Raw genomic sequence first — 17208 nt, forward strand, 5'->3', positions numbered from 1 at the left:
TTTCCTTAAACTCATCCAAACATTTCGCATTTGTGAAATCATTTATTTCAGAGCAAATTCTAAGCTTATAATATTAAGTTTTAAAGTGTTACAATATTTACAAGACAGATGTCAGAGAAAACCTGGTGGTATAAATACCTGCCAGTAAAAATGGCAGATTAAATAATTTTGTCTCTTTGAAGATCCTTGTTCAATACTGAACATAATGAGGAGCCCCGGGGGAAAGACACCTTATCCCAAATGTTCTACCGTCATAGTTTTAGCCCCTCAACATTCTTCTTCAAGTTTAAGAGCTCCTTTTCCTGCCTTCTTTTTTCCAGTTTGAAGGCTAATTTGTTAGCTTTCTTCTCCACTCTCCGTTCCTGTGTAAGAACACATGAGTGTTACTCTAATCTTTAAACTGATGAAGATTAACTTTACAGAAGAAAATTTCCAAGACCATCCCCCCACCTCAAGCTCTTTGTACATCTCCTATTACCTTGCGCTCTTCTTTTATAGCTTGCTTCCTTGCTTTTTTATCTTCTTTGCTTTCATTCTTAGATCGAGGTTGGGTTGACACCTTTGGCAGATCACTGCCATTAATCATCTGCATTCGTTCAACTTGTTTTGCTGTGAGTCCTTTCTTAGGTAAAACATTGAGAGGTATTCCTGTTTTAGAAGATATTCGGATTTGTTTGGGCTGAAATAAAGATAAAATCATACTAAGGTCATTTCCCATCCCTATCAAAAAACAGTTCACTAATGACACACTGTTGTTGCTTTTTCTAATAGTGCTGCCAGCCACAAAGGGCTACAGCCACTGTGAGAAAATAATTTGTACATGCCATTACCTGCACTGCATACTTCAAATAGCTCAGGACCCTGGGACTTACCTTTGGTTGATACTTGATAAGTTGTGGATGGTTATATAAATTTGAGTATGTACCTTTAAAAAAACAAACAAACATGTACCATGAGTACACTTTCAATTCAGCAAAGCATTCCTGAGTTCCTACTAAATCCCCAACTTTGGTGTTTTCATAGTTCAAAATAATGGAGTCTCTCTTCTAAATGTTTTTAAATTGTTTGCAACTTAGTGATGGGAGTATTACGTCTTCCAAATCATTTTCGCAAAGCATATCCCTTTTCAAATAATTGATATGCTTAATACTTAAAAAAACTCTACCTTTTGCAGTAAAATGGATACTACAATACTTACTACAAATAGATTCACAATCCCACTTCTCTTTGGCTTCTTCAACAACTACAGTAATAACCTCTTCCTCCTCAGATCCATCAAGTTCATTCATTAGCAAGTCCTGATCCTCAAAGGGTTCAAGAGTATTCAGTTTTACACAACTTGTGGTTGAGTTTTCAAAAATGGAGACAGAAGAGGAGAAAAAAAAACACCACCCATTATTATACTGTTACTAAAAGTGTACTTGAAAGGTATGGAAACAACAGCATTTTAAAAAATCCTAGCTCTCCCCAGCCCCAACTCGACCCCCCAGCGCATTCATTTCACTGACAGAAAAGGGATCTTTGCAGGGTTATAACACATGAACAAGATGGCAACTTTCCTAAAAATTGCTTTTTTTTTTTTTTTTAAAAGCCTCAAAAAGTATTCCCCGGGGCACCTGGGTGGCTCAGTTGCTTAAGTGACTGCCTTCAGCTCAGGTCATGATCCCGGAGTCCTGGGATTGAGTCCTGCCTTGGGCTCCCAGCTCCATGGGGAGTCTGCTTCTCCCTCTGACCTTCTCCCCTCTCATGCTCTCTCTCACACACTCTCTCTCTAATACATAAAATCTTTAAAAAAAAGTATTACCCGATCTGTCTCTTCAAAGTAGTCACATATCTACTCAAAATACATAGCCCTTGTCCTACTGTAGGATCTGCAAACAATGGTGATCATGGAATATCAGACACTTCCACCAAATGTAAACACCTCATTAGTTTCTTACAGAAAAATCACCTCGATATGGATGCTGAGCTGATTTGTCAAGTATTCGGTTGTAAAATTATGCTAATATGGCTGAAGAAACAAACTCTTATCTTTCTATGCGCCATAAATACCAACTCAGAATACCTGGCATTTTAAGATGAAAAGAGTGTACATAATTAGAGGTCAGACTAACTTTTCACCCAAAGAGCCTAAAAGCACCACCTCATTCCCCAAGTGGAATGTGACCTTACGCCCCCAACTCTAACCCTAGCTCTTCCACTCTGACTCTTAGGTGAGAGCCATAGAGGAAGTGGTTCTCAGGAGGTTCCCATTCCATGTTACAGTCAGCTTCAGAACCTTAATATCAAAATATGAGTCAAAATTGATGGAAAACATACAATTTTCTTCTTTTTCAAGATTATTTATTTGTCAGAAAGTGAGAGTGCACAAGGAGGGGGAATGGCAGGCACAGGGAGAAAGAGGCTCCCTGCTGAGCAAGGAGCCTGATGTGGGACTTGATTCTGGGACCTGAGCCGAAGACAGCTGCCTAACACGCTGGGCCACCTAGGAGTCCCCAAACATACCATTTTCTTAATATAGATACTGACTGGGTAATTTTCTAGATTCAGATGTCCAAATACAGACTTTATTTAAAAATGCAAAAAAGCAAGTAAACAAGAAAAGTCATCGTACTTCTCTGCCTTCTCTTTGTAGTAGTCATTCAAGACTTCCTCTAAACGATTGCTGTCTACTTGAATGCAACCTTCCAATTCAGCATTATCCAGAGCTCCAATTTCATCATCATCATATTGCTCATAAAACTTGAATGCAGAGAGAAAAGATGCCACAAAAATTAATGTATTAAGACAATAGCATTTAAAATGTTATTTTTATGTTCATCTTTAAGATTTTATTTTTTTAAGTGATATCTACACCCAAAGTGGAGCTCAAATTCCCAACCACAAGATCAAGTCACATGCTTCATCAACTGAGCCAGCCAGGAACCCTGATTTTTACATTAATTTTACTGCTACATAGTACTTAAGCACTACCTTTGATATCACAGCTACCGTTACAATATTAGCAGGGATTAGCACCATGACAACAGAATGTGGAAGACATTTTACCCAGTACTTTAAGACTTACATTTAGCCTAAAAATAGGCTGCCATTTTGGGGGGAAAGATTTATTTATTTTAGAGGGAGAAAGAGCACAAGCAGGGTGAGGGAGAGAGACAGAGAGAGAATCTCAAGCAGACTCCCCGCTGAGTGCGGAGCCCAGCTCAACTTGGGATCGTGACCTGAGCTGAAATCAAGAGTTGGACGCTTAAGTGACTGAGCCACCCAGGTGCCCCAAATTAATAGGAAAGTGAAAGGCAATCATTTTGTTCAGCTTAGAGAACAAAGCTACCTAGAAATCTTTACCTTGCAATATTTTACAGATGCTTTCAAACTTAATGATTATTCGAAGTAAAAGACCATATAACTAAGCAGTCTCCTTTAAATGTACATTATTTCCGGGATGCCTGCCTGGTTCAGTAGGTAGAACATGTAACTCTTGATCTCAGGGTGGTTGAATTCAAGCCCCACATTGGGCTTCGAGCCTACTTAAAAAAATAAAATAAAAAATAAATAGAATTTCATTCTTGTTTAGATGTATACTGTATTTCTAGAACACTGTTAAGGGTAAATAGGAGGTGATGGTGACTCCTGAAGAGTGAAGTTACTTGTAATAGTTTGCCTACTAGTACTTAGTGAAAAGGTAGCAAAATTAGAATCCTTTAGATTCACCTTGAAGGAAACCATTCATTCATTCATTCATTCATCATTTACTGAATGCTTTGAATTCTTATCATATGCCAGACACTATGTTAGACCTTGGGATATGTCAGTGAGCAAACACACAAAAAACTGAAGGCAATGGAATTTTGTTTATGCTCAGACCAATGCTTGAGGAAAACAGCATAATCTTGGGGATTGGAGTCAGAGGTTCAGAATCAAAATGCCAAATCTCTCTGAAGAAAGTCCAGAGATTGCATTAGTCATCTCTGACCTATATGCATTCTTTAAAGAATTAAAACTAGGATGGTTTTATGGTCTGTTTTAATAAGACATAAGCTCTTTCTAATGCTGAAAGTTCTGGCTTTGAGTTCTAAGGTCATATGAAATTTACCAGGAACTTGTATTAAAAGGCCTCTTATCTGGGGACCTTACCTTCTCAAATCTCTCATCATGAAGAGTCAGCTGCTCATTTCTCCTCATGACTGAGGATGTTATAGAATACTCAGTAAAGCGGCTTTTTGTTTCCTCTTCCCAGAATAAGTGATTTTGTATAGTCCCAGGAGGTTTTCCAGGGACAGACATGGTCTCATCTGATGAGCCCGCAGAGCCATAGTTATCGTCATCACCACCTCTTTCCTTCTCATCATCCATGTCTTCCCACTCACTGTCATCTTCGGCCTCAGATTTCCTAAGCCAGAGTCATAAATTAACTGTCAAAACAACTTGAAAAAAAACAGAACCAAATGACTTTACACAACTAAAATTTGAGGGTATTTCAGGGAGGATTCCTGTTTAGGCAGGAACAGCTGTGCTGCTTGACCTGTCTAGTATGGCTGGAAAAGTAATGAACCAGCAATCAGGCAAGTTGGACTTTAGCCCCACCTATTGTTGGTTTGTAAAGACCTCAAGTTTCACATTTTCTGCTCTAAAATACAAAAGTCGAACACTAAATGCTCTCAAAAATTGGTTCCAGTTAGGTACCATTCTACTGAAGAAGCAATAGTCAGATCATATCTGTCAAAAGAAAGCACACATACTGTGTATCTGTTCTGTTTTCTTCTGTTGGCTTATTGGCTTGAAGAATAAAATCATCTTCAAGCAGATTATCTGGATTATCGAAGTCAAAATCATCATCAAGGGCTGCAACAATGTCAGGATCAAAATCCAGCCTTGGTCCTAGAAGGAAAACAATAAGTGAGCAGTAATTCCTAAGAAAACATGATTCCTTTACTTACCATAACTGAATAGCTATTACCTAAACTGATTACTTACTATTAACTGAGTACCTATTATACGCCACATTCTACTTAGGTATAGAGAATTAAAAAATGATTAAAAACTTCAAGTTTGGTCTAGTGAGGAACAGAGAGGGACGACCATAAGAAAATAAAATAGGGGGAAAAAACACCTCCGGTTTTAGTACCCAATTGTAAAAACTCTTCCATTATAAATCTGCAAAATTATACTGTGTCTACTTTGTAAAAATTCAAGGTTTTCACCTGCAGGAAGAATCTGGGCTTTAAATTCACCTATTAGAAGTAACCCAAATTAAGCATGTGTAGCCTGGTGAACTGTTTTTCCAGCCTAAGAGATTTTAATAAATTCCAAAACTGTTTCTTCAGCCATGGTCTTTTGTGTGTAAAAATAAGAGTCCATAAAATATTTCAAGTTCAAATTTGTAAACTGACATGCTTCCAACATCCTTCATAACATGGCCACTGCTTGACTCTCCAGCTTCATTTCATATTAATTCTTACCATTCTAGGCATGCTAAAATGTGGTTTCCTACTCATGTTCTTTCAATCCTGTACATACAGTTTCCTTTTTGGAATATTCTCTCCTCCTCACCCTACCCTCCTTTATCCACCAACTTTCTACCTAAGGAATTAATTTAGACACATTTTCTCCAGGACACCTTTCCCACTATTAACTAACCATTATTTATTCATTTGTACTGTAATCGTAATAGCCTATTTATTGTCTGTCCTTCCCAACTGACGATATATTCCTTGAGGTCAGGGATTATGCTTTATTCTGATTTAACCCGAGACCCCATCATGGAGTGCTAACTCAAAAATCTACAGAATGAATAAAAGACGAAAGCTATGTGGCAAGTATTACTTAATAATTAAGGCAATTCAGGAAAAAAATACCAAACATCACTTCTGTGTTTGTTCTAAAATACAATGTTAATACTACAAAAAACCCAAAAAACAAACAAACCAAAACACCCCAAACAATTTTTAAGTTTATCTGGGACAGATGGTAAAATGGACTTCTATGAAATATTACACTCTACGGAGAAATTCTGAAAGCAGATTAAGTCTATACGTATGTTAAGGCTAAGCGAATATTGTTTCGTCTTCAAGAGGTTAGGTCAAGGTTAAAATTCCCCTACTAGATCTTCAAAACCAATTTTCCCACTTCACCCTCCAAACAGAAACCCCAAAGACTAAAAATTTGATGGCAATAAAAAAGGAATCCCAATCACTCATCCCTTCTGAATAACCCCTAGTCTAAATTCAGACATCTCAATTGTTTTAACACTTTATTAGAGAGAGAAAAACTCTCATTGCTAAACTTTCCTTTTTGTAAAACAGATCAAGTCACTTGAAAAGCTTAAGAAATTAAGCACACCTGAAACAGGAGCTGCTTTATTCAACAATCCAACATCTTCCTCAAACTCTGATGCAAATACTGATGAAGGCAATTTAATTCCCGTGGTCTTGAAAAAGAAATTACACAATGGTTAGATTGAGAAATACTTCTGACCTACTATACTGGATTGAAGTGTCCTCCCCAAAATTCATGTCCACCCAGCAGCTCAGAATGTGACCTTATTTGGGAACAAGATCCTTGCAGATGTATTAGTTAAAATGAGATGACAGTGGATAACTGTGGGCCCTAATTCATAAAGACTGGTGTGTCCCTGTAACAAGGCCATGTGATGACACAAAGACACATGGGGAGAATGCCAGGTGAAGACGAGAGCAGACTGGAGTGATGGATCTACAAGCCGATGAACACAAGAGATTGCTGGCAGCCACTGAAAGTGAGGGGATAGGTGAAAGCCACTGTTCTTGCCCTGAGCCGCCACAATGGAAGCAACACTGAGGAAAGCTTACTTTCAGACTTCTGGCCTCCAGAGCTGTGAGAATAAATTTCTGTTGTTTTAAGCCACCCAGTGGTAAGGTGTGGTAATTTAACAGTTCTGGGAAAACGAATACAACTAAGTTCTGCCTTCTCACTCACTCATGCTCCGGTAAAATATTTGAAACTTGTATATCTTATCATCCTTTCACAAACGGATTCCCTGGAATACTTCACAAAGCCTCCTCCAGCACGTTACTCCATTTAATCCTTGTGGGATATCTGCATGTGGTAGTCAACAAAAGCTAAGAAAGGTCAAATGCCATGCCTGCCTAAAACTGGTCATTAAGTGAGGTTCTGGGATTCAAATCCATGTTTTGTAATGCCACTCTCCTCAAGTTTCAAAATTTAACCTTATCCCTCTTAAAATGAGATAACATGCCAATCTCTGGTAAAGGCACAGCATTTCTCTGAATTGGCCATCTTAAATCCTGGAGTGGTCATAAATCATTTCTCTCCATCTCTATAGCCCTTTGAACTCTCTTGTGTACTGTGATTGCACTTAAGTCTTTTGGGCACCATCGTACTCAAGGCTAGCCAAGATACAGATTATTACCACCACTGTTTAGAGAGTCTGTACCTAATCCAACCACCTTATCACTTCCAGATTAAAACTCCTTTATTATGTGACCTTCTTGAACTTATAACAGGTTTTGATTTTTCACTCCTGATTTTCAGGGTCTTTACAATCAAGGCCTACTTACTATTCTATATATCCAAATTTATTACTATTACTTAATAATATAGCCTCCATGTAAATCACATCCAGTTCCTCACATCATGGAATAATTCAAAGTAATTTATGGAGCACATATATGCCAGACATTATGATCCACACTACTACCTATGTCCCTTCTGAATGGAATGTTTCCTTCCTGCTTTGATACAACCCACCCTTTAGTGCCCAGATCAGTTCCTCCCTCCTCCATGAAGTACTTCTTGACCATTCTTCTAGAACTTTCCTTCAGGTAAATCCCTTCATTCTTCACACCATACACAATACACCTGAGTATGTGCTGGCACATATTTTCTGACTGGTCCTTATGCTTTAATGTGATCTTATCAACCAGTTACCAATGTAAGGGTTATCACATGTTACCTGTCTCTTGCACCTCACCACCCACCTCATCCTCAGTCTAGAAGCAGGCACAAAGCTGAGATCTCTGTTCTTACTGGTTCATGGAGCATGTGGAATTGGAAGCCTCTGAGGAGCATGATTGAAAAGGTATGTAGAGGAGTGCACACCCAGCAAACTTAGCTTCCAAAATGTGTTTCTTGGGGGCATAAACATAGCAAAAGATCTGATTTTCCACTATAATTTTTTTTTTTAAGAGTTTTACTAAGATGGAATTAATGTAACCATACAATTCAGCCACTTAAAGTGCACAATTTAATTTTTGGTAGATTATTAAAAGTTACAAAATATGCAATTTTGTTTTGCCGTGTTTTTTGTTTTTGAGAGGAGAAAGAAAGAATGCACATGCACTAGCGGGGAAGGGAGAAGCAGGGGGAAAGAATCCCAAGCAGGCTCCATACTGAGCTCAGAGCCCAATGTGGGCTCTATCTCACAACCCTGAGAATCGTGACCTGAGTCGAAATCATGACTGAGCCACCCAGGCATTCCACTGCTTTGCCTTGTTTTAAAGATATTCTGTGATTATCTATCCTTGAATGTACCGTTACTTAAAAAAGGGAGGATCAGTAAATTTGTTTTTTACTGTGTTTTTATTTTTGTTTTTTATTGTGTTTAGTAAATTTACCTTTGGCGATATTTTTCAAATCTTGAAACATAGTCAAAAGAATCACATGCACAATTTAGTTTAGAAAGTGACTATTTTTTAAAAAAGAAATGTTTATTTGCAGTAGTTCTGAACTCTGCTGAGTTTGCCCAACTGCTTTCTTTCATTTGACAATTGGACTGCTTACTTCTGTACTGCTTTATTTTGTTTCTAGGGTTTATTCAATATTTCTGGTTTACTCAATTTTGGTGGTTTGTTTCAAATTAAAGTCAAAAAAAGCACATGGGACTCATCCATATTTTTTCATCATGCTACAGAAAACTGATGGAATTTTTGTTTTTAAACAAAAATTCTTTCACCCTTATAAACATCACAGAAGTGTCCATTTAAGAGCCTTATTGTATTAAAAAGCCAATTAAATAGTGATTATCTTTACCCAAACTGAATTAATGATTAAAAGCTAATCTTTCAAAAGCCAATACAATTCAGCCAGAAGAATCTTAGAACTTCATTAAGACTTTTGTCCCTAAGATAAAGTTGAACAACTATTGGACACTCTCCCCTCCCTGAGTCTTGGAAGGAGGTGAGCCACTAAGATATACATCCTACTCCTGATAGTGTCACCTAGGAAAAGAAGAGTACAGAAGTTGGTTGTTGTGACAGAGATGTAGGAATGGGATATGCAGCCTTACAAGAGAGCTACAACCTAGGAAGTGAGGGAACAGCTGCATTCATTACCTTCCTTTGGGATAATACCCTGAAACCTAGCCCTTTTGACTCCCCGTAAGCAACAAGCTATAGACTGGAGAAGCTATGATTATACTTCCCTGAAGAAAAGAATGCCTAGATCATGAGAGGAGTGGAGGATGAGAAGTGGGAGAAACTGGTGCCCTTTTTAGCTCTTTTTTGTTAATAAACCCAATAAATGAGTATCTTCTACTTTTTAAAAAAGTCCCAGGTAGTATAAAGCTTCACAGGAAAATTTACTGTATACTAATACTAAACAAAAAGATAAAGGCATAAGACATGGGCATCTTTAACATTAACACAGGAAAACACAGAGCTTAAATAAGTAGTTTTTAATTTCATATAAGTATGTGCTCTCATTTATACTTAAAAGAAAAAATTAAAATGGACTGCATTTTGGTTGAGAAGAGTCACAGGAACTTCATTACAATCTACTGCTTCTATTCTCCGAGTTAGCCTGCAGCTTTTTACAACTGTTAAAGATATGAACATTCCGCAAAAATTAAGTTCTATCTTAGAAGACACTTTATGACATTGAATAGTTAACACACACAATGTCAGCTACTTTTCTTCTACTGAAAGGTTCTAACATAACCATAATAATTAATCAAAATTCTAACCCTGTCAAAGGCTGCTACTTTTTAAAAAAGATTTAAAAGAGAGAGAGAGCTCAAGTGCATTTGAGCAGGGAGGCGGTGGGGGAGAGATTCCTAAGCGGGTTCCGCACTCACCCCAGAGCCTGACTTGAGGTTTGATAGCACAACCCTGAGATCACGACCTGAGCCAAAACCAAGAGTCAGACACTTAACGGACTGCACCACCCAGACACCCAAAGGTGCCTACTTTTGACAACTGCCACCAGAAAACAGGCAGCCTACTCTCTCCTGATGGTACATACATGCACACACATATATAATTTTAAGTAGGGCATGGCTTATTTTGTGTTCTTAAGATTGATACCATATCTTGATTTATAAGTGGTTTTCTTACTCACTCCCAAATATACTGGTAAGAAGTCTTACTGAAATTACTAAAGTTTCCTCTTTTTCATCTCTTCTTTCGGGTACACTGAAAGTACTTATGGGAATCAGCTCTGAGGGGCCAGATGGTTCCTTCAGGTGCTGCAGATAGTCATAGTCATCATCAAAGAACACGCCATACTTCCTCTGTTCTGCTCGCCTTTCTTCATCATTTATCTAGGATAATAAACAAAATGGAATTAGTACCTCTTCCAAGCATAAGCCAGAGGAATCTTCCAGTGAACACAGCTTTCAGAACAGGACGCAGATGGCACAAGAACATTTTGGCTGAGACAAAGAATTCTTGACAAACTAAAAAAAAAAAAAAAAAAAAAAAAAAAAAAAAGTTTCTATATAAAGTGCTATATAAAATTTAAATGTAGTGAAAACAATTCCTGCTTCTACTAGACATTTCTGTGCAACAATTCAAGACAAGACAGAAAAAAAAAAGTGTTAGTGAGGATGTGGGAAAAAAAGGAACACTTGTGCACTGTTGCTGGGAATATAAATTCAAGTCACTGTGGAAAACAGAATGGAGGTTCTCCCCAAAATTAAAAATAGGAACAGCACACAATCCAATAATTCCACCAGTATTCACCCAAAGAAAATGAAAACACTGATTGAAAATATATATAGACTCCTATGTTTACTGCAGCATTATTTCCAACAGCTAAGAAATGAAAGCAACCCAGGTGTCCACTGACAAATGAATGGATAAAGATGTAGTGTGTAAACGCACACACAAATATTACTCAGCCGTATAAAGAGTGATGTCTTGCCATCTGTGACATGGTGGACCTAGAGGGTATTATGCTCAGTGAACTAAGTCAGAGAAAGACAAACACCATATGATTTCACTTATATGCGGCACCTTAAAAAACACAAACAAAAAAACAAGCAGAAACAGATCCACAGGGGCACCTGGGTGGCTCAGTCAGCTAGCATCTGCCTTCCGCTCAGGTCATAATTGCTGGGTCCTGAGATCAAGCCCTGCGTTGGGCACCCTGCTCAAACAAGGAGTCTGTTTATCCCTCTCCCTCTCCCCCTGGCCTGCTCTCGTGTGTGCTCTCTCCCTCAAATAAATAAATAAAATCTTAAAAAAAAAAAAAGAAAGAAACAGATCCATAAATATAGAAAAAAAGACTGATGACTGCCAAATAAGGGGGAGGGGATGGGCAAAAGAGGTGGAGGGGAGTAGGAGATACAGGCTTCCAGTTATGTAACAAGTAAGTTATGGAAATAAAAGATACAGCAGAGGGAATAGAGCCAATGGTACTATAATAGTACTGTATAGTGACAGACAGTAATTACACTTGTGAGCACAGTGTAATGTACAGACGTGTCAAATCACTATGCTGTATACCTGAAACTAATTTAACATTCTAACTATACTTCAATTAAAAAAAAAATTCAAGCTAAGAAACACACATGGTTTTACCATGTGCTTGGAAGGGTTAACAGACTAAAGGGTCTTGAAAATCAAGTACAATTTCTTGTATTCACATGCAAAGAAACTTCTCAACATACAACACAAACAGGCCTTACTTAAAAGCTAAATATAGCCAATGTTCTCTAAGACTTTCTTTCAAATTTGCCCACACTTATACTCTGACAATTATCACATCAACATTTTAAAGGCTTCCTGGCATTTCCTTTCATTTTTCTTTGTTTCTTTTTTTAAATTTATTTGACAGAGAGAGATATAGCGAGAGAGGGAACATAAGCAGAGAGTAGGAGAGGGAGAAGCAGGCTTCCCGCCAAGCAGAGAGCCTAAGGCGGGGCTCGATCCCAGAACCCTGGATCATGACCGGAGCCAAAGGCAGACTCTTAATGAATGAGCCACCCAGGTGCCCCTTCGTGGCATTTTCTAAAGCTAATTCATGAGTTCTAAGGTTTTACATTTCATGAGATGAGTGATGAGGAGACAAACAGTAGTCTGCGATTTTTTGAAATGACAGAATCTTAAGAAAAGAAACCAGAGATATGCCCTAAATAATATCATGCAGAACTGTAACTTGTTTAGTAAATATTTATATTATTGTACAAGATTTGCTCATTTAAATATCTCAAATAAAGATGCTTTACTCTCTATCCAACGTGCAAGACAAAAATCAGTACATTTACTAAAAATTTAAATTATAGGTTTTGTTACCCAAAAGATCACAGTTGCTGGAGAAGAGCAGCTATTTATTTAGGAACTACTGACAGTCCACCTGCAAACTTATCGGCTAACAAACAGGACCTACTTTCTGTGTGGGTAACAGAACCCTCTGAGGTGCAGTTTCATCTGCTGCTAAAGGATCCCGTTGACTCCGGTGGACCAGGTGAAAAGATACAGCTTTCTTCTTTTCTATAAAAGGCTTTTTCTTCCTGTGAGGCTGCAAAGGATAAGAATCAGAACAAGCCATCAAAAGAAACAAACAAAAACATACACACACACACAAAAACCCATAATCCATATACGAACCTCCAGTAAGTTATGTGAAGGATCAACAGATTTCTAAAACTTACATTTTTATGATAGGCAACATTAACAATGTTCAACAAAATCTGCAGTTACCTTCCTTCAATGTACATTTGATGGCACTTACTGTGCTAAACTTTTTTCTAAACTTAATTTTATTTTTTTTCAGTGTTCCAAAATTCATTGTTTATGCACCAGACCTTGCTCCACACAATATGTGCCCTCCATAATACCCGCCACCAAGCTCACCCAAGCCCTCCCCAACCCCCTCCAAAACCCTCAGTTTGTTTGGGTGCTAGGGATACAGCAATGAGGTCAGAGTCCCTATGCTTATCAAGCAAATCACCAAAGAAATGATTTTAAGTAAAGAAAACAGCGATCTGCAAATGACTGAAGATTACTTTATACTGCCAGTTCAGAGAAGGTCCCTGACAGGCTGAATCAGGACAAATAACCTGCCACAGTTAAATCTGGGGAAGACCATTTCAGGCAGTTACACACCTGTTGCACCAACTATTAAATGAAACCAGGACAAAACAGCTACATTTAAGCAAGATTCATCATCTCGTTCACCCCTCTCCCTACCCTTCCCAACTTGACCTGCTAAAGTGAGAAAGCATCATCCCAGTTAAGTCTTTTTTCTTTTTTCTTTTTTTTTGCTTTGGGCCCAACCTTAGACTCTCCCACAAGTTCCCTTTGCCCATAGCAAACACAGATGAGCAGTCCTGCGTTCACAGATTTTTTTTTTTTAGGCCCCTCGAGATAAAAAGGAAGCCATTCTCCTCTGTCCACGCCCCAAGGAGGCTTGGCTGTGGGAGACGCACTGTAAACGCAAAGTATGCCCAGGATGGTTTGGTGATCACCCCGAGGCACTGGGCCGCAAGCCCCTTCCCCGCACCTGCGGGCCAGCCCTCCCAGTCCCCGCCCTCAGCAGCCACTCGCACCAGAGGAACCAGCCTGGCTGTCAGCAAAACCAGAGGGCCCCGTCCCCGAGACAACAAGACGTGCTCACCATGTTGCAGCCGTGCGACGCTCACCCCAGACAAGGGCGACGACAGCACCCTCCTCACTACCACACGAACGCTGCGACGCCCGGCTCCCGGCAGCGTCCTTAGGCCGCGCCACACGTGCAACGCCGAGATCCGGACAGGAAGTTAAGCGCAGACCGTGGAAATGGGCCAATCGCCGAAGAGCTGAAGAGGCCGCGGACGGAAGTTACCCAGAGCTCGCATCGTCCAACGATCGCGAGAAGCTATTGGGAGGTGGGGCTGTTTTCACCACCGAGAGGGCGGGGCTTTTCCGGCCAAAATTAAGTAAGTTGGGAAACGGAGTCGTGGCCGCTTTTGTGGCGGTGAGGAGCGAAGCGGGGTTGCTCTTTCTGGGGGGAACTTGCTTTTGTAGCGCCCTCTACCGAGAACAGAGGCGACGTATCTAGCATCCCCAATGACAATTGTATGCCCTACATATTCCCATCCGTAACACACACACACACACACACACACACACACACGCAGGTACACAAAAGGAAGGTGTCCACCCTCCGGGGTCACTGAGGTACTGTCTCTTAGGGGCAGGCGGGGAATTGGTTGCTTTAGCAACGGAGGATCAAGGCCTCGCTATTCTAGGCTGCACCATACTTAATCAGGTGTTTGTTCAAAGGTTGGGTGAACAAAACCCCAGAGATTCTGTTGACAGTAGAGGCATTTCAACCAATAAAATATATTTGGAATCTCTTTGGTGTTTGCATACCTTAACTTATAAGGAGGATACTAATGTTTATTTTCTTCCAAGTCGTTCGTCCAACGTTTTAACGTGGTGTAAGCAAATAGGCTATAATCAACAGTCTTAGGAAGGTTTCAGTCGGTGTTGGCACATTCTCATAACTTCCTGGGCAAAAGAGGGTGGTAATGCCTTCATAGTTTAATCAGCAGATCTTTCCTCTAATTGGTGTTTTCCCTTCCCCATCTCTGGCCTCTTCCCAATGTCGGAGTTATCTTGGACTGTGTCTTTATGTCGTCCTATTAATTACCTCTATAGATATTTGTGGAATATTACTCTTTTATTACAATAAAACTTATGGAAACAATTTAGATTAGGAAAACAAATTGTCTTGGATGATGCTTTCTAATAGATATTATACCTAACACTCCTTTGTGCAGGACGTTGAATGTGGTTAAGGTCTGTGAGGGCAGGTTTTGTTTTGTTTTGATTGGCTTTATTTACTACTGTGTCTATCCTCAGGGCCTAGAAAAGTGCCTAGCTCATATACTCAATATTTGTTTAAATGAATTAATGTGTTGGCACTTTACCTGATTCATGTCTTCATGATTCATGATTCAAGGAGAATCATGTCTGCCTTACCAGAGAGGCAGTATCTTACAAATACTAAAACTGAGGCACAGAAAAGTAACTTTCTCAAGGTCACACAGCTAGGAAATGGCAGAGTAGGGATTTAGACAAGCCTGACTAGAGCCTAACCACTTGCATAATTTTTTTTTAATTTTGAGTAATATTCGGTTACTGTATATATATGCTGATCTAACACTAACACATTGTATTCACTGTACTCATGATATCATTTAATTCCTTTGATAAACCTGTGGTTAGATGACAATTAGCCAATCTTAGAGAGCCTGGAGTTCAGAGCACTGAAGTGACTTGCCTAAAGTCACACAATAAATGTAAAAGTTTAGATGTGCAGGCTCTCAGTCTTGTCAGGGAGCTCACACACTTCACCATGTGCTACACTGCCTCCATAAGGCAGGCAGCCAGCAAATTCTGTCCATTCTACCTTTTAAATATCCAAAGGTAACACCACATTACTCCTTTGTCATTTTTAGTCATTTAGTCATCAAAAATTTGTCATTTTTAGTACTTATTCAATCATGTCATTTTCCTATATAAAAACTTTCGATGTCTACCCTTTGGCCTCAGGATAGTCTAAATTCGTTTGCATGGCAGCCAACAGTTTCCCTCATCTGGCTTCTACCCATCAATTTAGCATCTTGTCTCCTTACCCCCCACATACCACGCTATAACTTAGCCCTATCAAACTGTTTGCAGTTCCCCAATGGACCTAAAAGAGATTGACTTTGCTATGCCCATCTAAAATCTCCTCCTCTCACCTCCCTGTTCTTCAAGTGTTAGTTTAGCCATTTCTGCCTCTAGGAAATTTACACTCTTCCAAACTAGGGCCCACCCCACATGTTCTTGTTGTACCCTGTGATTAGTCGGCTCAGGTTACATCAAATTGTAAATCCGTACCATTTTCATCTGTCTTTAGACTCCAACTGCAGTAACCAAGTTGAGGACAAGGATTTTTGTCTTGCCTAATGTACTTCCCCAGGGCATGGCATAGCAAGGACTCAATAAGAATTGTCTTGTTCAAAGCACTTTACATATATTTACACTTTAAATTCTTAAAGGACTTAGGAGGTTTACTATCATTATCCTTTTGTTATATATAAATTAGAGATTGGGAAACAGAAAGTTAAGTGGACTTTTGCCCAAGAGCACAAAGCCATTAAGGGATGCAGCCAAAATGTGAACTCGGGTGTAGCTTGAGAGTCACACCCTTAACCATTACAATATACCCCATCTCAAAAAGCCAACACATACGGTGAGTTGACATGTGTTCAAGCCTGTTCAGGATGATATCTATCTATCCATGAGCTTATTTAATATTTGTTGACTACAATATCTAGAACAATGCATTCATTCATATGGTATATATACAAAACCCTGTCTTGTCTTAACACAGAAGAACATTTCCTATCATAAAAACACCCATAACTGAAATATTAGAGTAATGATAATAAATCCAAACCATACTTCTCCTAGAATCTTATTAGTATGCTCTAATAAATGGCATCCATTCAAAATGATTAAACAGAATTTTAATAAATTAATTTTAATTTAATTCCTGGTTTAGTCTAGGCTTTGAAAATTTCATGTTTTTCACGTGAAATGAACATGCCTATTAAAATATGTTTACTTTCTTAGCACTATTTATATCACATTCAGCACTGGTTCTCCATCAGCATTGCTCAAGGATCCTCAGTACCAGGAAACCAATGTATACAAAAGTGGAGAAAACTTGCTTAAATATAGCCAAACTAACTAGATATGGAAGCAGTAACTCAAGGATTTATAAATTACACTCTTGACAATATTAATGGAGCTAATGGAGGTAGTTAATTTCTAAAAAGGGAGAGAGCATCAGGATGGATGGAGCAGGATGTTCACGGTAGCACTGTTTTTAACAGAGAATAATAAAGCAATTAAAATTCCACTAGTAAAGGATTCATTGAAAAAAATTAATACTAGGGTCTATCGTGAAGGTGTTCTTAGGAGCTACAGATCAACATGGATAGTCACTCACTCAGAA

The 17208-nt window shown here is 39.0% G+C and overlaps 1 protein-coding gene across 1 annotated transcript; it reads right to left on the reverse strand.

Annotated features, from left to right (window-relative positions):
* Positions 1-27: 27 nt before the first annotated feature.
* On the reverse strand, positions 28-13968 carry LTV1 (LTV1 ribosome biogenesis factor). The gene is made up of 11 exons (XM_046004369.1): positions 13834-13968; positions 12604-12735; positions 10361-10534; positions 6340-6427; positions 4740-4878; positions 4135-4390; positions 2615-2742; positions 1199-1338; positions 873-925; positions 479-679; positions 28-362 (listed from the first exon to the last, which is right to left on the reverse strand). The coding sequence occupies exons 1-11, from the start codon at positions 13834-13836 to the stop codon at positions 252-254; spliced, it is 1425 nt and encodes a 474-aa protein (XP_045860325.1). The 5' UTR covers positions 13837-13968; the 3' UTR covers positions 28-251.
* Positions 13969-17208: the final 3240 nt, after the last annotated feature.

This window comes from Meles meles, chromosome 5 (genome assembly GCF_922984935.1).
Source record: "Meles meles chromosome 5, mMelMel3.1 paternal haplotype, whole genome shotgun sequence".
NCBI classification, from domain to species: domain Eukaryota; kingdom Metazoa; phylum Chordata; class Mammalia; order Carnivora; family Mustelidae; genus Meles; species Meles meles.

What these genes read in the sequence shown, in the direction of transcription:
- LTV1 (XM_046004369.1), bottom strand. An exon ending in AGGAAACTTTAGTAATTTCA is followed by an intron (nt 6,428 to 10,360) that starts GTAAGACTTCTT and finishes TTCTTTTTCAAG; the next exon opens with ACCACGGGAATTAAATTGCC. An exon ending in GGATTGTGAATCTATTTGTA is followed by an intron (nt 926 to 1,198) that starts GTAAGTATTGTA and finishes GTTTTTTTAAAG; the next exon opens with GTACATACTCAAATTTATAT.